Genomic DNA, 22,275 nt, shown 5'->3' on the forward strand with positions numbered 1-22,275 from the left:
GCAATTGTAGGATTAGTGCCAGGATAGAAAAACAAATCTAGGAAGCAAACTCACATGCATGATCATGTGATATATGGCAAAGATTCAATGGGAAAAAAAGACCTTTACAATGAATGGTACTAGACCAAGTATATTAGCCATAGGGAAAAGCATTAATCTTAACTTCTACCTCACGCCATAGTGAAAAATTACTTTGAGATAGATCAAACACTTGACTGTGGAAGCTAAAATACTCAAGGTTTTTAGAAAAAAAAATGGAAGAATATCCTCATGACCCTATGTTAGGCAAAGATGTTTTTAAAACAGATCATAATAGTACACAGGGCTAGTTAAAAGTGAAGTACTTTCATTTATCAAAATATAGCATTAAGTGGGTGAAAAGACACTCTGAAATATGGCAGAAAATGTTCAGAATACTAACTATTCCATAAAGGGATTATATCCATACATATCGTACTAAGTCCTCATAAAAGAGTATAACCATTAATGAAAATTACTTATTACATTAGCTCTAACCTATAATCTACTTGAGATGTGACGATGGGAGGACCACAGTTCAAGTCAAGCTCAGACAATAACCAATGGCTGTGGGCTCCGTGGCTCCTCCTGTTACCCCAGCTATGAGGAAGCCCAATTGCTGGTGCAGTGGTGCAAACATCATCACAAGCACTGTGTGGAAGTGCAACAGGAAGAGTGCAACACAGTCCCAGGTATAAATCAAGACCCTAACTTGGAAAACAGCCAACACAAAAAGGGACTCTCCAGTCCAGGCCTGGCTCAAGTGGAAGAGTGCCTGTCTTGCAAGCTTGAAGCCTGAGTTTAAGCCTAGTATTACCAGAAAAATCCAAGTTACAAACAAATGAGATATTACCATATACTTTTCAAAATGGCTAAAAGTAAAAAAACATCTAAAACTATCAAGGACCTGAGCTGGTCAATCAGATCACCTAGACAGAGGCCATTTATCAGGATACACAAAACTGTATTCAGCAAACGGTGTGTATAGGAATATTCATAGCATCTATATTGACAATATCCAAACCTGGATACTACCCAAATGACAATCAATAACAGAATGGGTCAATAAACTATAGAGTATTAATATAATGAATTATACAATGGTTAAAAATGAATATGATCACAATACATGTATTTATAATGATATCACAATCCTTTGTGCAATTAATATACACTAATAAAATTAAAAACAAAACTACTGAACATTCAAGATTAATGAATCTCACAGATACAATATTAAATTAGAGCCAATTAAAGTACACATGGTCTGAGTCTGGTTAAATAAAGTTAAATAACAAGAAAAACAGAAGACAGTCAAACAGTGATTTAGCCTGAGGAAGTACTACTGAAACCAGCTTGAAGAAGATCTGAGGTGTGAGCGCTATTTATATCTTGGTAGGGGTGATAGTTAATGAGCATATTCCAACATAAAATATTCAGTGAGCCGTGTACTTAAGGATTGTATGCTTTAAGATCTATCTTCATTCGGTACCCAAAATTAATAAATAAAGCAACCACTAATAATTCTTAATGCTTAAGAGTTTAATGAAAGTCATATGATTCTATGTATAATTCCCAAATGACAAAGTTCAGATAGGAAGAAAAAATTCACATTTGAAAACATGTGGTCCAGTGAAGACATCATCCTCTACACAAGACTCTCTCTTGTAAGTAGGCAGAGATGACCATGGAGAATCCTAGGTACTTTGTACTCCTATTGGAGTATGGGTACTCTAAGTTTACCACAAGAAAATGATAAAAAGATCACCATAAAAAAACTGCAAAAGGTATACAAGGTATTCAAATTTTCTGTTCCACAGAGTCTGAGAAGACCTCTTTCCCTCTGAATCAAAAACTAAAAACAAACGCAAAGCAACCAAGAAAACTTTCCTGTTTTTAAGTTTCCTAGTTCTGTGCTTAGATTGCTTTTGTTCTATGTTCTAGTAATAACTAATAGGTGAAAATGAAACTTTTAAGTCAGCAACACTGGCCGAGATAAATTTAAGAGTCCAAACTAATGTTTATCTGAAATAATGTTAACAGAATTCTCACTGCAAAATATTTGCTTTGTTTTTTTTTCCCCTCCAGGCAGAACAGTCCACTAGGAATAATGTAAAACTCAGAACTGTTCAATTAGAACAGTACTGCTCACATTTGAATGAGCACAGTTAAAATGCAGATTCTGACTCAGCAGGGTTGGACATATGCATGTCTAACAACTTCCTAGGTTATGCCCATGCTGTTCTTCCAAATACACACTTGGAGTGGTAAAAAGAGGTTACACAGTAACATTTCTAGAATTTAAATTGCAATTTCTTAAAAGATCACTTAGGGTTTTTGTCAGCAGACTGCGCAGATGGATTATGTTGTTAATTTGACATGATCCTTGAACTTCATTTTTTCATTTTTAATGATTCTGTCTTCTTTACATTAACTATGGTATATTCAAGTGTACACCTTCAGAAAGGGAGGGTACAGAACTCAAAGGAAAAGGGTGGAAAAGGGCAGCAGTGGAGCTCACTAGACACGGATGAAAGTGAACTATAAAACTCGTAGGTGGAGACAGGAGGGAGGGACTGAGAGTAAAGGAACAGAAGACACTGTATACAAAGAAATGTGCTCATTATCTGACTCATGTAATTGTAATCCCTCTGTATATTACCTCTATAGTAACAGTAAAGTAAATTAATAATAATAAAAAACTATATCAACAAAAGCTGCTTTGGGTGTTTGGTAAGGAAGAACATTCCACAATACCTGTTGTTTTCTTAAGGTCAAAATCATGTTAAAGAAAGGAAAGTAGTTTATAAGCAGTGAAATAAGGCAATTATATAGTTCTTATTAAAAATTGTGTCATTAAAATTAGAGAAAGGAAAATATTTTTGAAGGAATCTGAAATGCAACATCTAAGTTACAAAACAAATCATAATCCAACTTCAATTTAATGTTAAAATATATCTAAATACATAAGTATGATTTTAGTTTCTTCTTTTTCCTCTTTTTTGTGGTGCTGGGGTATATGGGCCTACCACTTGAGATGCATCCCCAGCCCTCTTCTCCTCTGATATTTCCTCTAGTTATGTCTCATTTTTGCCCTGTGGCTGGACTTAGACCATGATGCTCCAACCTCTGACATGAAGGGATGACAGGTATTGGCTACCCATGCCCAGCTAGATGAGGTTTTGCTAACTTTTTTCCAGGCTGGCCTCCAACTGTGATCTTCCCTATTTCTGCTTCCCATGTTGCTGGGATTACGGGCTGAAAAAGCATTCATGGTGATATTATGCAATTTCTGAGAAAAACATTTTCCAGGTTCAAATTCTACAGCAATGAGAATCAAAACAATAATGATCATAGCTATAAATTCACATGAGCTTCAGTATTAGTGTTTAATTTAGTATTAAATAGATGGAAAATAAAATAACATAAAGGGAAAAATGAAATAAATGGATAAATATTCCTGAAATATGACTAACATCCTGACCTCTCAGAATGGACAAAAATAAACTTCAAGTAGATTAAAAAATTTGATATAAAAGAAAAACCACACAAATATTTAAGAACATTTAACTTACTACATTTGCTGAATAACTCATAATCCACCCTAACTCTATTATCAAGTTACATCCTAAATGTATTCTCTTATGAGGAAGTTTTCAAAGTTGGCATATTTTCAAGGGAGAAACAAAGGGTTAAAACTTTGGATTTTATTATAAAAATATTAAAAGTTGATGTGCCATAAAAGACTATAGGCAAATTTAAGAAGCAAAGGGTAATATGGAAGAAATACATACATACAAATATACATATGCTTTACAGAACTAATATTCTGACTGTGTAAATACCAGAAATCAAAATTTTTGAGCACTGCTAAGAAATGTATATTCTCAGTTCCAGAAGAATGAAAAATCTGCTTATGGGTGAAGTACAGTTTCCGTTCTGACACATTCTATTTGTTTCTTGTACTGAGAATGCCACCTGTTTTATCTCCTTCAACTTTCAAAATCCTACATGAAGTTTTCTCTGGAGAGCTTCCTCTCTGTTAAAGGTAGAACACTGTACATGTATGTCTCCTCTTGTACTAATAACGTTCCCTAGGCATAGCAATCATTTATTTGATCATTTTCCACTAAAGAAGTAGCAACTTCAGGTCAACAGACCTTGAGCCTTTATATTCTCATCACATTAGGGAGTCAGGAAGTAGATTCTATTAAGGTTTCTCCAAGCTTCGGAAAGTTAGGATTGTCCAGGTACACTGAATTAGATTGTTACTCTTCTCTTCTACACTATTCTAAATTACAAAATATGAATAGACTACTACAATTTTAAAAAAAAGAAAGGAAAAAAAAGAAAAATAACCAGGTGCTGCATGGCTCACTCATGTAATAGTAGCTAATCCAGAGGGCTGAGATCTGGGGATCAAAGTTCAAAGCCAGCCCCAACAGTAAGATCCATAAGATTCTTATCTCCAATTTCCCACTAAAAAGAGCTGGAAGAGAAGCTGTGGCTCAAGTGGTAGTTTACTAGACTTGAGCAAAAAAGCTCAGCAGCAGCGCCCAGGCCCTAAGTTTGGGCTCCAAGACTGTCATAAAAAGAAAAGAAAAGTAATGAAAAGAGAAGGAAAGAGAAGAAAAGAGAAGAGGGAAAGAAGAGGACGAGACAAGGAAGAGAAGAAAACCACAACAAAGTAACCATGATGTATTATTGAAAACTTTGAGTCCTTAGATCTGAACAAAAATGAAGAAGAATCTGATCATTATAGAGACTGATTCCTCAGGTCCTGTCATAGTACTTTACTCACCTTAGAATATTACATTTTTAATGATTGTGTTTGTGTTTAGTTTTTGTTTTTGTTTAGTCAGTCATGGGGCTTAAACTCTGGGCCTGGGTGCTGTCCCTCAGCTCTTCAGCTCGAGTTTAGTGCTCTACCACTTGAGCCACAGTGCCACTTTTGGTTTTTCTGGTGGTTAAGTGGAGTCTCACAGACTTTCCTGCTGGGCTGACTCTGAACTGCTATCCTCAGCTCTCAGGCTCCTGAGTAGCTAGGATTACAGGCATGAGCCACCAGTGGCCGGCATGTGTTATTTTTTATGGGGTATTTTTCCTTGTTTCCATCCATTATTATAATATATAATGCAGAGGAGCATACATTTCTGACAGTTTTTTCTGGAAATATAGGTGTGACTAAAGTGGCAGAGTGCCATCCTTGAGGAGAAAAAGCCAAACGAGAGCATGAGGCCCTGAGTTCAAGTGCCAATACTGGCACACCAAAAAATGAGGAAGGAAGGAAGGAAGGAAGGAAAGAAGGAAGGAGGGAGGGAGGGGAGGAAGGGAGGGAAGCAGGGAGAGAGGAAAGGAAGGAGGGAGAAAAGGAAAAGAAAAAAAAGAAAAAAATCTTTTCCCACGGTTTTCAAGTTTTCAAGCCATGTTGGAACCTTATTGGTCATCCAAACACTGTTTGGTTTAGTTCAACATTTTTTGTTACAAATAGTGAAACTAGGGCTTAAGATTCTTTCTCCAGTTAGGACTCAGTTACATAATTCCAGGAAGACAGACTATAAGTTTACATCCAGTAAGTTGCTGCAATAAGAAATTTGTTGGTTTTAAGAATTAAAAAAAAAAAACACTGTACAGAATGAGAAAAAAATCATCAACCAACGTAAACACATTGAAGCAACATCTTCAAATGTGAAAGATTTATAATCACATAGGTTAAGAGATGCATTTTGCAAACATACCTTATCCATCAGTTTACTTGCATGAAGACTCAAGCTATTGAAGAATATTTTTTTGCTTAGCAAATGCATTTCTTCAATAGTAGTCAATAAAGTAGTTGCACTATTTCCAACAATGCCACTAAGAGCAAAGAACATTTTAGGTTACAAAATGGAGACTAAAACAATTCCAATTCTTTGACTACAAAGCTTTAAGAACATGTAGATTTAAATAAAAGAATTTATGTAGAATACAATGTATAAATTAAAAACAAAAGTCAGAAGGTTTTATTGTTGTTGTTTGGTTAAGTAATCAAAACAAGAAAAGAAAAAGAAAACTCAATAGGTTGAACATTCTTATTTTAAGAATCCAAAATGTGAAAAAAAAGAAATGTACTCATTATCTTGCACATATAATTGTAACCCCTCTGTACAGTATTTTCACAATAAAATATATATATATATAATGTGAAAAAGTTACAATATCTGAAACTTTTTGAGCATTGCAATATCTGTTAAAAATGTTTCATTGGAATGAATCAAGAAAATTTTATATATATATACATATGGGAATTCTATGCCTCCATCAGAAAGAATGACATCGCCCCATGTTAGGAAATGGAAAGACTTGGAAAAAATTGTACTAAGTGAAGTAAGCCAGGCCCAAAGAAACATAAGTCTCATGGCTTCCCTTATTTGCAATAACTAGTATATGTCTGGGACAAACAGAAAAGGTCAAAAGCTATGTACATATGACCAGATAAGATGATGTTAAGTGAAATGAACCCCAAGATAGGGACTCAAGTGTTTTTTTTCTTTCTTGCTATTGTTTCTAACGTATTTATAATATACCATGTGACTTTTTTTTGTTTCTTTGTATGTTCCTCCCTGTTTTCATTGTATTTGATTTCGGTGCCCTGCATCTTGTATATATATATATATATATATATACTTCTCTAATTTGGGGAGGGGAAGGGAAAAAACAAAATGCTTAAATAGAGATACAGGTTGACCCATTGAACAATGAGATGTACAAGACAGTCTGTTGAAAACACACTTTATAATTTAGACGGGGTGGGGGGTGTGTGGGGTGGGGGGTGGGAGGAGTATAGTTGTGGAGGTGGGAGGGAAGGGATGGTAGGGGAAAAACAAAGGAGGAGGCAACAATTTTTGGTAGGAAATGTACTCATTACCTTGCTTATGTAACTGTAACCCCTTTGTCCAGTATTTTCACAATAAAAATGTATTAAAATTTTAAAAATGTTTCACTGTTAAAAATGTTTCAGATTTCACAGTGGACTGGCAGAGATTAGGAGATGCTTGAGTGGAAAAGCCTATGCACATGTTCTAAAATCAAAAACAAAACCCCCAAACCCACATCTGCAACACTTCCGGTCCCAATTTTGATGAGGGACACTTGATTTGTCCTATGTGTCCAGTATTTCCCAGTCTATTAGCTAAACTATGTTAGTACCACCACATGTGGTATGGAAGCCCTTTTGCCATTCTTTCTCTAATACAGTACTCTGATTATCCAAGAAGGCATAACTCTAAGGAAGTCATTCTAATAGCTCTACTGTATTAATTAAACAAATTGTATCACACTGAATTATTCTTTTAATTAAAACTGGTACAGCCTATAATAACATACCTATACATTATGAAATATCTCCATTTTTATACAACTGCTGAAATAATGGTATATTTGGACTAATTATGAAGATTCTGGTAGCAATTTAAAATAATTAATTATATTAGTACATTCTGCAATAGTTAATTTTGTATTAGAAGGATGTTTTGTAGACACAGACAAAGGGGTTTTCTCAATTTTGCCAAGATCTAGGACAGATATATACATAACAAACATCTCAATTTTGTCTTTGTTCTTCTAATAAAAATAATGATTTCAATTTTTTTTGTGGGGGAAGTTTGTTAAAATTCTGTAGAAAATCATAATTTCCAAAGGTATAAAAAAATTACACCATACATAAAATCATTTAGGTTGCTAAAGATGATATGATGACATCATTAAGTATGGGTAAAATGTATACTAAAATAACAGCAAGTTTACTAAAAAGTTTATGTGTACTTCATGTACATACTTACACTGTAAACATCAATATACTTTGAAACTAAAATGACTTGGTTAAAGTTTTATATAGTTTGTGTAAACAGTATTTATATACTATCAAGCTGCATTTGGTACTCAAGGTTAGCTTTTACTGGTTTTCCCTGAGTACATTACTAGAAACCTGTGACTGGTCCAGTTACTTTTAGAGGTTCTTTCTTATACTTTACTCTATAGTTCCACTATGCTTATTGTTTTCCATTCTTAGAAGTCCCTGGTATAGACAACGAGCATTAAACTCCCCAACACAGTTTTTCTCTACCACTCCACCCAAACTTCACATTCCCCAGGCTTCCTAATACATTTAGAATTGTAGTATTCCAATAAATACATATTTAATGTTTATATTATTACTTAGCATGTAAATATCATTCAAAGCTGACCAAGGAAGCAAGACATACAACACAAGGGATTGAGCAAATGGTTGGAAAGACAAGCCCTAGTGTGCAGTCCCAGAGTGGGTCTGGATGTCTGGAGATCAACCCATCTAGCCTGGAGAAGGGGTTTCAAGAGGGGTGAAGGAAGGGTGGGGTAGGACTACTTGATACGTTTACTATGTCCCTAGAAAAGGTCAAGTTCACCTAGCACTTTGGATCTGAACAGTGATAAGGACATTGGAAAATAAGCAAGCACAAAAACAAAGCAATTATAAACTGCAAGGCAAGTTTTACAGGAAGGACAAACAATATTATGCTAGACTCCTTATTTCCCACATCTTCCTTGTTAGGGGTTTTCCTCACATTTTTCCCATTTTCCCTCCACTTCACTGTCTATCCCTTACCTGTTTTCTTTGTGAGTTTTTCCTCTTCTTGGACCACTGAGTATTGAAGTGCCTAGGAATCAGACTGAGGTCCTGCTATATACCTCTACTCACTCCTTCCCTTCTTACATGATCTTTCCTAGGTTTTGAAGAGCACCTATATTCTGAATATTGCCAAATGTAGTGTCAGCCCTGATTTCTCTGTGGCATTCTTACTCATCATGTGGCTTTGTTTTATTGAAACTATACCAGTAGGATGTAAACAAAGCCCATTTGGTATACTGACATTTTAGTTAGCTACTTTCAGCTGTTAGGAGGCTGGTGCCATCATCACAGTAATCTTCTGGGATTTAGTGACTGCTGAACCTCTCCTCTCCTGGACACTAACTTTGGGTTTTCACATTGATCTTTTGTTCTTAATTCTGGTATAATGGAAAACAAATGACTTTTAAGTGTAGACAACTAATAGATACATCAAAGAGACAGTGAATGCAAATCTTGGCATCAAAGACCACATCTTAAATAAGACAAATACTTTGTAATCAGGTAACATGGCTTTTGTTTAGGGAGACAAAACTATAGTTCTATTTTTATATTGTTACTTATGACAGACAAATATTCAAAATAGCTGAAGTTATTTACACCCAGAATAGGACATTTAGTTCATTATGCTCTGTTCAAAGTATAACTTGTAGCTGCTTTAGTTGTCATAAATTTTATTTACTAATGAAAGAAGACTCAATCTATACTTTATAGATTCCATTGACATAATATATATATATATATATATGTAGTGTGTGTGTGTGTGTGCTCGCGTGCGTGAATGTAGTTATGCTTTGAGAAAAAAGAGAAAAGGAAAGGACAGAACTCAAGGTACAGCAGGAGTAACATGCACAGTGCAGAGGTCTACTGGTCATGCTTAGTTGGGTGTGCAATGAAAACAATAGGCATTGAATTCATATGCCTTGAAATGTGAAGCGATATCTCTTATAATTTCCATAAAACCTCACTGAGGTTTAGTAAGCCCTTTGTTACTCCACTTACCTGATTGTATGGTGGTAAAATTTGAGGAGATTAGAAATTTTATACAGTAAAACTGCCCCGGGTTCGGCAAGTATTACTTGTTCAATTCGAACCTATTAAAGCATGTGAGAAAAGAATTAAACATTCCTTATATGCACACCTTTCTTCATTAATGACACAGTATTAACAGAGCAAAAAAAAATCACCAGTACAAATTTCATTACTGTAGCAATCATAAAATACCTTTCAAAGATTTCAGTATGTTAAGTCATCGTTGAACAACCTTTTAACTATAAAACTTGGTTCAAGGCAGGCCTTGATCGATCATTTTGAGGTACCGTCAGTACAGAAATTAAATTAGCTTAATATTAAATCACAAAAGCTACTTTCCTTACAGCAGATTCTCAGTGGATATATACTGCTCAGTCACCAAAAAAGTGGAAGAATTTTTGTTTTTAAACTATAATACCATGTTTGTTACCATTAACCACAGAATAAACAGGAAAGCAGAAGATCATAATTAGCACCAACCCAACTATAAGACTATTCAGGTAAAAAAACAAAAACTAAACAAAACACCAGATCTGGGTTAGGATGAAGTTGTTCTGCCTCAAGTTCAATCATGAGGAATCTTTTCTAATTAAATTTCATTCCTCCCTGATCTTTCCATTGCTTTGAATTTCCTCATTAACAAATACCATGGAAATAACCCTGATCCATGCCTACTTGCATGCTGTACTGGAACTGTCCTTAAGTGACTATTCACTTTCATCCCTTTCCAACTAGTTTCTAAATGCCAGTAGATAAGGGGCTGTCTGCTGCCTTACACCTCTGCAGCATCTGCTAAAACACTACATACACAGCAGATGTTTTGCAAGATGAAGGTTTCTCTGTACATGGACTTCCCACATGTCGTAATACCGACAGATATAATGTGAAAAAAATAAGATTTTTTTAATAAATGCATCCATAATGGCACACAAAATCACTTGAGTTTTTGAAATAAATTTGTCTTTACATCAATATGTTTATGAAACTGATTCATCTCTCAGCTTCAGGCAGTAGACTAGATAACGAACCTCATTTCAATTTCTTTTTAGGCCAAGACACAGTAATTTACATTATACGTTCTATCTGTAAAAGTGATGTTTTCTGAATTTTAATATAATTATTAGAGAAAAATAGAAAGGATGCTAATTATAGACAAGACAGTTTTCCCAAACATTTATAACATAATCTCAGCTACCTGGCAACTCATCTTCTAGACTTAAGACATCAAGAAACTAGTCCTCATTTTAAGAAAGGCGAGAAAGGTATATAGAGAGAACCAAGAAGTAAAAAGAAAGGAGGGGAAGAGGGGAGGAAGGGAGGAAGGGAGGAGAGAGAGAGAGAAACCATGCCACCCCTTGTTACACGGTAGGAATCCTGGGGAAAGAGGCCACTGCAGGCTACCTAGAGATCACTCAAAGGAAGGCTGAAAGTCAGACTGAATAGGACACACCAGTCTGGCATATTTGCCACACAAATACATCCTCTCTTAACACAGGTACCTTGTAACATATATAAAAACAAAATATTCTACCTTTAGAGGTCTGCAGACACCTTCAGTGATATGCCCAACAACTTCCTGAATACTTTCTTCAACACCTAAAGTGAATTACTATACATAAGTTTTGTTACATTATAAATTCATATAAACTCATATAAATAAATATGCTTCATATAAATTCAGAAAGCAAACAAAAATGTCTATAATTAATGACATTAATAATATTCAAAATAAGCATAGGTTATTTTTGAGAACATTACATGTTATGTTAGTAACACATTACTAATTGTGTTAATATGACTAAGGTGTATCTAGAAGGCTTTGATTCATTTGACTGTTAAGTTAATAAAATGAACGTTTTTGTTTAAAATAGTATCTGAGATGGGGCTGAGGAGGGAGGACTATGAAGAAAACAATGTCAAGATGATTAGAATTTGTTCGGCAAACACCTTATTCAAGGCTTGCAGCAGTGTGCACTGGCTGAGGGCAGAAAGATGAAGACAGAGTATGCAACGTAACACAGGACTGATGATCAATCAAGCACTGTCCTGGGTACTCAACATTTGCTACTCATAACCACTTTCACTTTTACAGCTAAAGAAACTGAGGTTGTGAAGATTTAAGTCATTGCTGTGGAATTTCATTAACTGTGATCTATTTCCCAATTTCAACAATGCCCCTCATACAAGCTTTTCTAAAACATTTCTGAAGTAATGCACTCTTTTAAACTAGATAATTAGGATAACAACAGGGAAAAATGTTTAGAAATACATTTGTGACTCAGATCTAAACTGAGTCTAATCTCAGTACGGAAGAGATGATGTTTATGAGGGTATTACACCAATTTACACATGGACTCTCCTGTGGTCATGAGCTAAACAAAACAGTCATGTGAAACCATGTATAATATTCCTCTTGACTTCCTATCAAAAACAGAACATTCTTTAATTACATGCTAGTCCATCAAACTCTAAAACAGGCCTCTTAAGCTAGTCTCAATTCAGATGACTTGAAATTCTATAGACAAGATATTGGCAACTCTCAAATGTAATCACTGTTCACTGTTCTCCCTTGAAACCAAGACAAACATTTTAAGTACATATGGTAATTACTTAAAAAAAGATAATAACATAAAAAAACCTTTAGCATGGTCTCATGAGAATAAAAATACGAGGATGGATAGTAGAAATAAAAGAATTAACAGCTTAATAACAGTAAGCAAACCACTCAGCCTGCTCACTCATAAAGATAGATAATCCCTGAAATGTCATACTGAAGTTCTGAGATAATGTATGAGACACTCCAGAAGTGTCTATGAGTGAAGCATGGGAGTGTAGGCTTCATATACACAGTTAAAGAGCCCACTGTAAAACCGAACATTTAAGAGATAGGACACCAGTATGGAAAAGAAGCCTAAAGCAGAACCAGAGAGAATAAGGTGAATTAGGACACTCACTCATTGCACTATGTAGAAGTCAATGTTTATCTCCAGGAAAAAGAGAAAGGAAACAGAAGCTTATATTCTTTCTCTGTTTGGCTATCAGATTACTATCAGTGCACTCACCTTGGGCAGTCACAAGCTTTAAGAGGGCCTCCAGGTGTTCCTTTTCAGAGGCCGTAGCTTGGTGGAGCCATGCCAACATATCTCCCACATACCTAACAAAAACTACATGTTAGTAAAGATGTCCTTGGAAAAGATCTCAAAGCTTATACTTTGTGTCTGATTACTGTACCTCAAAGGGTCATGGGAGTGCATTTCAATGGGTCGAGGTGTACCTCCTGGGCCACCTCTTGTAAGAGCATCAATAAATCCACGGACAACTGTACTTCGTCTGGCTGTCCCAAATTCATCTAAGGTATATCTAGAAGAAACACATTGTATAAGAAACATGCTTTTTTTTTCCCTGATGGGTTATATCAAATTACACATGCAAGACATTTAAATCCTTTTTAGGTATTCTCTCAAGCAATATTGCTTAATTTTTTAAAAAAGACAATTCTGAGATAAGTTTAGCATTCTGAAAGTTCAACTGATCCCACCATTCAGGAAGAATAGGTGAGAAGATCATGAGTTCAAGGCCACCTGTTTCCAAAGACTCGAAAAATAATTCAGTGTGGAAAATAACTAACAATTTTTGCTCCTCCTAACTAAGAATGTCTGAGACTAAAACTTAGCAGCAGGGAAGAACAACAGATTTATTTAGTAAGGCTAGCAGACCCATGTGGGAATCCTGAACTCTCTAGGCTTCAATACTTTTCAGGCCAAAACAAAGCTGGTTGTGACTCTAAGCCTTCCTTCTACATTAAAATTTTTTTCCTTATGATTACTTTTACAACTTACCACCAAATTGGGGCCCTAAAACTGCTAGCTTTTTTTTTTTTTGGTCAGTCATGGGGCTTTTTTGTCAGAACTCTGGGCCTGAGTGCTGTCCCTCAGCTCTCTTTAGCTCAAGGCTAGCACTCTACCACTTGAGCCAAAGTGTCATTTCTGGTTTTCTGGTGGTTTATTGGAGATAAAGAGTTCCATGGACTTTCCTGCCCAGGCTGGTTTTGAACCAAGATCCTCAGATCTCAGCCTCCTGAGTAGCTAGGATAATAGGCATGAGCCATCGGCGCCCAGCTTAAATGTTTACTTTGACTCACAATTTTATAGCTTTCAATCTATGGTGGTCTAGCTCCATTGCGTTGGGCCTGTGGCAAAGAGAACATCTTACTGGGGAAGGTGTGGTAGATGAAACCCATTCACCTCATAAAGCTGGGTCAAGAGAGAGGGAGAGAAGGACAAGGAAAGGATGGGCTGGGATCTCAGTATCCTTATTTCTCAATGACCTTGCTTCCTTTCACTAAGCCCCAACCCTTCCTTCAAATAATACAGTCTGGTGACCAACCTTTAATACATAAGCCTTTTATTTTTCAAGTATACAGGAAACAAAACCAAAAATTCAGCAGTCTATAGTTAGCAGAATCTATACTTACCCATTGTAAAATCCCTATCAAACTAAATATTCAGATTTCACTAGCCAATATATAAACAAAACCACTAATATTTCCAGAAGTCATTTTTTATATTCTATTGCTTTCTCTAAAATGCTGCCAATTTAATGAAAAGTACACATTTTTTTTAAAATACAAGAAAGCTGAGTTTTACTTCCTCTTAAAGGGGAAGAGTGGGTGGCAATCTTTGTGAATCAGAACCTTTTCAGAGGACCCCTCACTCTTAACTTTGGTTCTTTGTGGGTGTGTCCATTTTCAGTTGAGAGGAACTAGTTTTGAAACTCTCTGCAGACATGACTGTACAGGAACAAAAAAGTAGGGAAACCAAGCCAAGCTTTGCTGAACTACATAACTGCCCTGCAATTAGTTCTATTTTTTTAAGCAAACTAGATCCAAAATGTTCACATCCTTCCCTTTTCTTCTTGCTCTTCAATTATACAGATGACTGATGTGAACAATGCCTTCTTTTAAATGATCATCTCATTCTATGAAATAATGAACTTATCATTGGATGACTATCAGAGTAAAGAATGCATAGCTATAACTCCTTAAGAATATATCAAACTAATATTTCCCAAGATCCTAGTGACTACAGGAAATAGACACAACATAATTTTGATGCCAAGGATCTTTCATTGTGGCCACAGTTTAATCAGAAATGTTATTGCAATAGCATTTTAGAGCCGCAACTATCGAGCCAGGTAAACATGAGGACTTAATGTGTACAATAATAGAAAAATATTAATAAGCATGAACATTAATGTTGATCCTTCAAGAACAAATGTAATTTAAGCAAAAACAGCATGAACCAATGAAAAACCTTCCATTGTATCGTCAATGAAACAACTCTGTCAGAGACAGAGAAAAGGGTTTTCACTAAAATCACTCTTCCAACTAAAAATTTCAAAATGTAGCTGTGTAAAGAGCAGCTTTATATAAACTGCATACACACTCTTAAATGCTTCCAGTTGAAAATAACAGTCTCATCTTTATTATGTCTATCTGTATGAATAGAAAAAATTCTAGTCAAAAGCAAATGAAAACAAAAATGTACTCAAAAAGTAAATTAAAAAAAACAAAAGATTAAAGGAGGAGGCTGCAATGCTTGATAAGAAATGTACGCATTATCCTGCCCATGTAATTGTAACCCCTCTGTACAGTATGTTCACAAATAAAAAATAAATAAATAAATAAAAACAAAAGATTAATGTAGAATTTCCTCTTTAGAATGCAATGGAAAGACATAAAGAATGAACAAAAATCAGCATTGTACAAATTACTACATTTTCAAATAACATCTGTTTACCAAAAGAGGAAATCTTCATGTTTTTCATTTCCATTTAGAACAAATGCAGAAAAAAAGTTTTGTCTTGGTTTATTAAAATAACACATTGCACTATGTAAGAACAATGAGTTAGGCCACTCTCCCCAAGAATTTTAATAATTTGCATTTTATTTTCTGTTATTTTCAACTTTCACATAAAGACAATCAAGAATGATGTACTCGCTATCTTGCCCATGTAATTGTAACCCCTCTGTACGGTATTTTCACAATAAAAAAAGAAAAAGAAAAAGAAACCTTCACTGTAAAAATTAAATGAAGTTCACATACTGCCATCTAGTGGGTACCATGAAATAGTGGGTTTTCCCCCTAAATTTAGAAACTTGGAAGGCAATTTTTGTTTTTTAGCATTCACTATATCATAATCAACTGGATCTAAAAACCCCTTTTCCCTCAGCTCCCAAATGTCCCTTAAGACCTTTCAAATTGCCATTACTGCCCTGTGAACTGGCAACAAGCCTTTCAGAGATAAATCTTTGCTTTTCCATAAGCCTCTCTATTCTATCTTTCAGGTTTTTCCTGTTTTCAAAGAAGCCTTAAACTGAGACCTTAGAATCATATTTTACAATGAGACTCCATCTCATTGCAGTTGGAATGGCTACTAAAAAACAGATAAATGCTGGTGAGGATGTGGAGAAAATGAACTCTCATATGCTGGTAGTGGGAATGCAAATTAGTGCAGCTACTGTGAACTATGGTATGGAGGTTCTTGGAAAATTAAAAATGTAACTACCTTACGAGTACCACTTCTGTGTATATAACCAAAGGATACGAAGTCAGCATGTGAAAGATAGACCTGTATGTCCATGTTTATTGTGGCATTGCTCATTATAACTAAGATATATGAACAATGGAAATGGATAAAGAAAATGTAGACACACACACACACACACACACATACATACACACACACACACACACACACAGGATACTATTTAGCCATGAAGAAAAATGTCATGTGTAGCAAAACAGATGAACTTGGATAAGATAATTTTAAGCAAAATAAGGCAGACTCAGGGAGACAAATATTGCATATTCTCTCTTCTATCTGAAAACCTCAAAAAAAATTGACCTGTACTCATTATCTTGCCCATATAATTGTAATCCCTCTGTACAGTATTTTCACAATAAAAAAAAAGATTTAAAAAATTGACCTGAAGCCAAATATGATTATCAGGAACTGTGAACGAGGTTAGAGGAGTAGAGGGTGAATGGAGGGAGAATGAATATGTACACTGTGTGCATGTATAGAAATATCACAATGAATTTCACTAAGATGCATAATAAATACATGTCAGAAAAAATAGATATAAAAATAATAATTTAGTAAAAACTTATTTGTATGGCAGAAGTTAGCTGTCCTATTTAGGAACTCAAAACACAAGAGATCATATAAAAGATTAATCTTGTGAATAAATATCTGTAGACAATATAATACTTGATTAAAGTCACACACCAAATGCCTTAAGTAGTAAAATAATATCCTAATTATTTAAAATGTCAAAATAAAAACATTGGCAAAGAAATTGTGAAGCAGACATCAAATGCTAAGCAGTGGATCAATGGTAACTGAGAGCTGATATGTACATGTACAACACTCAAGGCCATTACGATCTGGCCTGCCTACTAACTCAACATCCAGTTCAGCCTTTTCAAATGGATTCATCACTGCTGGATCTTTTTCACTTCACGTCTTGACATTTGCCATTGGAATGTTCTGTCATACTTCTTATTGGGGAGAAAGCCTACTCAACTTCAGAATTCACTGTTTGCCTACTCCCTTTAGGAAATGTTCCTCAGGGTTCTCCTGCCTCTAATTCAGAGTTCTTGAGCCACACTGCACCTAGGAAAAGCCCTGAGACTAGCAATATAATAGTTTATTACAATATACTTGCTTATGCCTGGCTTTATAAAATAGAGCAGTTTGGAAGGCAGTGTTATACCCATGCTCTATCTCTGCACATAAAACAGCATGTAACATGTAGTAAGTACTAAGTAAGCAGCACAAAGTGCTGTCATTTTATATAGTAAAGAGACACTTGTGTTCTGTAATCTTATTATAGGATAAGCAATAGTCCAGTCCTTATGTAAAGGAGGAATCTTTAAAAATCATTCAAGATCCTCTGCAAGAGATGATTTAGGGCCTCTGTAAGAGTCCCCTAGCTGTCTTCTGAATAAGTGCTACCCTCTTGGACTCTTAAAGCTTGTCCTCAAATCACGCAAGACATTTAAGAAAAGTAGTTTTTGGTTGTTTTGTGAGAACTAAGATGAAATAATTAAAATCAGGAATAATTTTTTGTAAACAAACTAAGCCACAGGATTCTCAGGCAAAGAAATCTTTTGGTTGGCATAACTTACAAGATCAAAGACCAGTCCTATTGATGGAACCCTGATTTTAAATGACTGTTTTCATCTCTGGGTAATAATATTTCACAGTCTCTATATGCCTGCCTTTTCTCTAGGGCAGGTTGATACAGGAGTTTAGTGAATAAATGAGATGACAAAGTAGTCAAGTCACTTGGCCTCCACATGAGTGGGAAGCAGTCTGATACAAAGACCTCAGTCTTCCCTTTCAGACTGTGCTCTACGACAAGAAATGTTCAAGTAAGCTGCAAAGATACACAGGTGCAAAGAGATGGCATAACTTACAATTACTCAAACTACTGTGTAAGGATTTGAAAACATTTTCAAGATTCCAACAAATCAGCAAAGAAAAAGTAGGATTTCCTACTTACTTATATAAGACTGGTCTATCCTGTAGGGCTTCCATGGCTTGTGTTAGTACTGGAGATATATCACAGGATTCTTGTGTCAATGTTCTGCATTCATCTGGAAAATTTGTAACATTGTAACTTTTATTCAATTAAAATTACTTCTCTAGTATGTCCAGTACATCCCAATTGTCTAATTTCTTTTTTTTCCCGGTAGTGGGGCATGAACTCTGGGCCTGAGCACTGTTCCTCAGCTCTTCAGCTCAAGGCAAGCGCTCTACTGCTTGAGCCACAAAACCACTTCCAGTTTTCTAGTGGTTTATTGGAGATTAGAGTCTCACAGACTTTCCGGCCTGGGCTGGCTTTGAACTGTAATCCTCAGATCTCAACCTCCTGAGCTGGGATTACAGGCGTGAGCCACTGGCGCCCGGCTTAATAGTCTAAATTCTATAGTAGATGATCCCATGCTTAGAAAAACAGAAAGAATATACCAACCAAAGCCTAATTTATACCTAGGCACCCCAGTGGCTCATATCTTTAATCCTAGCTGAGAACTGGAAGATAAAGTTTCAAAGCCAATCCAGGCAGAAAAGCCTGAGAGACCCCCATCTCCAATTAACTGGCAAAAGTCAGGCTACAGGTATGGCTGAAGTGGTAGAAAATCAGCTATGAACAACAAAGCCAAGAAAGAGCAAGCTGAGTTCAAGCTGTGGTGGGGAGGAGGGGAGGGGAGTAAAGAGGAGAGAAAACCTCAAAAAACAAAAAACAAACAACAATACACAAAATCCCACCTAATTTATGTTACCAAACAAACTGAAAAAAAAATCAAGCTTGTGTAGCACATATGCTATCAGGTATACTTCAAAGCTATGTTCTTAATAATAAATATGTATATATGAATTAGTGCCTTAACCATGGCAATATAAATTATTTATACTAAAAGTATATTCCAAGTTTCTTTCCTCAGAATCAATCTTTAAGAAGTTTGTTCATACAGATAATAAAATTCTAACAGTCTGAGTTTTAGGAAACTTTTCTTCCAGGGTCTTATGCTCTTTAGGCAAGTACTTCACTACTGAGCTACATACCAGTCCCAATGTTTTTGTTTTTCATTTTACAATCCAGTTTATTCCCAAAATGCTTACAAGTACCTACTATCCTCACAGAACTTAGTTTTTATTCAGAAATCCAACCTGTTGTGGTATGAGGACTCCCCTAGTATATTTCCTGGTAGGCACTGAGGAAAACTCACATGACACAATTGCAGACAGTTTATAATTACAGAAATAACTCTAAATAGAAATAACATCAACTGTCCTAACACTCTAAGGAGAAATGTTGTCCTCATTTTCATTCTCACTCTTCATGGCAAATGTTCAAAGTATAAACACCAATGTGCTATGATGAAATGTAAAAGTTTAAACTCTTTTTTTGAAAAACTCTTGTGTTATAAAATCAAAATATATCAAATAAAGGCCAAGTGAAATTTTATTGTGTCTGTTTTTTTCTGTTTATTTTTATTTTTTGTTATTAAAAAAGTGATATACAGAGAGGTTACAGTTACCTAAGTCAGGTCCAAGTGAAATTTTTTAAAAATCAAATATTAATATTCATGAATATGGACATGGAAGAAATTGCTTACTTTGAGCCCATCGGTAAAGTCTTTCATAAGCTGTTTCTTGAAGCAAGGCCATCTGTTCCATAATTTCCAGACTGAAAAAAATTATAAATTAATTACAATTTAAATTTTTAGTCAATAACTATATCTAAAAAAGTAATCATTTTGCCTAATTACTAATAACTAAAGACTGATTACAAAAGCTTTCTAACATTTTATAGAATGATTTTTCAATACTTTTTTTCTAGTGCTAGGGATCAAGCACAGGGCTTTTATATGCTCTTTTTTTTTTTTTGGTCAGTCATGGGCTTGAACTCTGGGTCTGGGTGCTGTCCCTGCGCTCTTCAGCTCAAGGCGGGCACTCTACCACTTGAGCCAAAGCGCCACTTCCAGTTTTCTAGTAGTTTATTAGAGATAGATAAAAGTCTCGCAGACTTTCCTGCCCCAGCTGGCTTTGAACCGTCATCCTCAGACTCAGCCTCCTGAGTAGCTCTGATTACAGGCGTGAGCCACCAGCGCCTGGCTTGCAAATTCTTTTATACTTAAAGAAATGCACATTTTAATTCCCTTGCTATTGATTATACTTTACTCTGAACATATCAAAGTATAATTTCCTCCTTTTCCAAGAATAAAGATCATATTCCCATTTCTCAAAATACTATATAGATTCAAAATTTCAATGTCTTTCAAATTTTGGGAGTAGCAAAACAATTTGTGCAATGAATACTCACCCCGCTGTTTGCTGATTTGTACGCAAGAGAACTTTGACATCATTATGAATCTGTTTCACTCTTCCCAGAGCCTTGAAAAAATCCTTTAAAATTAAGAATGTGATTTTAAAAGGTTCATGCTTTCAGGTGAAAATGTAGTAGTTAAATTAAAAGATCAACACAAAGGGAAAACAAATTTCAACTCTTCCAATGATGTTATCCTTCATTGCTCATACAAAGTTTATGCTGATCTCAGCTTTCTTCCAAGTTTTACAGAAGTTACAAGAGATATTTCTTCACAATTTAAGGCATATTAATTCAATGCCTAATATTCCAAACTGCATGCTGGTTGTCAGGAATACAAAATTTATAAAGACAAAATCTCTACCTTCAAGATATGTGCAGTCGGGGCTGGAAAGGTGCCTCAGTGGTAGAGCGCTTGCCTTGCATGCCTGAGGCCCTGGGTTCGATTCCTCAGCACCACATAGGCAAAAAAGAAAAAAGCCGGAAGTGGTGCTGTGGCACAAGTGGTAGAGTGCTAGCCTTGAGCTGAAGAGCTGAGGGACAGCCCCCAGGCCCAGAGTTCAGACCCCACCACCGGACCCCAAAAAATAAAAAATAAATAAAAAATAAAAAGATATGTGCAGTCTAGTGAGAAAGAAATGCAAACTTAAAGAAAATCAGTATTACTTTTGAGTTAAGCAACACTCCAGATGTTTTATGTATTTGTTACTTATTGATACCTCCTTATCTAAGACTAAAATAAAAATCTAAACACATAGAAGATATTCATTAAATACTTAGGTGTTGTCTGGTGTAAACATTTTTTTTTCCTTTACAAAGATAAATTGGAGTCTTAGATTACAAATGTTACACAGTGTGCCACTGAGAAGCTCAGTGGGACCCTATCTTCACCTTAAGAACCCTTCTTCAGCCAGGTGCCTGTGGCTCACGCCAGTAATCCTAGCTACTCAGAAGGTTGAGATGAGGATCATGGTTTAAAGCCAGCCCAGGCTGGAAAGTAGGTGAGACTCCAATCTCCAATAAACTACTCAGACAAAGCTGGAAGTAGCACCAAAACGAAGCTCAGGGATAGCAACCAGGCCCAGATTTCAAGCCCTAGGATTGGAAAAAGAAACAACAAAACCCAAAAAAGCTTTTTTTCCCTTTGATTCCAGAAAAATTATAACAGGTCTAAGTTTATAGTTACTCCAAGTTAGGAGACAAATTTTCTTTTTGGATAAATTTCATGGTTTAAAAAAAAACATTTATCATTTATCTCACTATTTAGCATTTTGTGATGTCTTCTAATTCTGTCATTTTACAAAAAAAGGCACAACTTAAAAAATTATATGAAAAGATAATCAACTTCTAACTACAGAAAAGACACAAAGTTATAAAAGAAAAATATAAAATCATTTTAATATCACTAATATTAAAACAAAATATAACTGTCCTATGATGTTGAAGTAGATAAAGAGAATGTACATATATATTTGCACTGGTAGAGGAGACAGAAGATGGAAAAGGCTAAATCCTCATTTTTCTTTTTTCTTTTTTTTTCTTTTGGTCAGTCCTGGGGCTTGAACTCTGGGCCTGGGTGCTGTCCTCAGCTCTTCAGCTCAAGGTGAGCACTCTATCACTTGAGCCACAGCGCCACTTCCAGTTTTCTGCCAGGGCTAGCTTTTGAACTACAATCCTCAGATCT

General features: G+C 35.5%; 1 protein-coding gene across 2 annotated transcripts in view; it reads right to left on the reverse strand.

Annotated features, from left to right (window-relative positions):
* Nucleotides 1-22,275, reverse strand: part of Cog6 (component of oligomeric golgi complex 6) — a 64,199-nt gene that overhangs the window by 31,230 nt on the left and 10,694 nt on the right. For both annotated transcript variants that reach the window (XM_013031490.1, XM_013031492.1), the window contains exons 6-13: nucleotides 20,589-20,671; nucleotides 19,882-19,952; nucleotides 18,264-18,357; nucleotides 12,926-13,054; nucleotides 12,757-12,848; nucleotides 11,226-11,290; nucleotides 9,665-9,756; nucleotides 5,757-5,874 (exon numbers count right to left, since the gene is read on the reverse strand). In XM_013031490.1, the coding sequence (XP_012886944.1) occupies nucleotides 5,757-5,874; nucleotides 9,665-9,756; nucleotides 11,226-11,290; nucleotides 12,757-12,848; nucleotides 12,926-13,054; nucleotides 18,264-18,357; nucleotides 19,882-19,952; nucleotides 20,589-20,671 (744 nt within the window). The remainder of the gene's footprint in view (nucleotides 1-5,756; nucleotides 5,875-9,664; nucleotides 9,757-11,225; nucleotides 11,291-12,756; nucleotides 12,849-12,925; nucleotides 13,055-18,263; nucleotides 18,358-19,881; nucleotides 19,953-20,588; nucleotides 20,672-22,275) is intronic.

Source organism: Dipodomys ordii, unplaced genomic scaffold (genome assembly GCF_000151885.1).
Source record: "Dipodomys ordii isolate 6190 unplaced genomic scaffold, Dord_2.0 Scaffold140, whole genome shotgun sequence".
NCBI lineage: Eukaryota > Metazoa > Chordata > Mammalia > Rodentia > Heteromyidae > Dipodomys > Dipodomys ordii.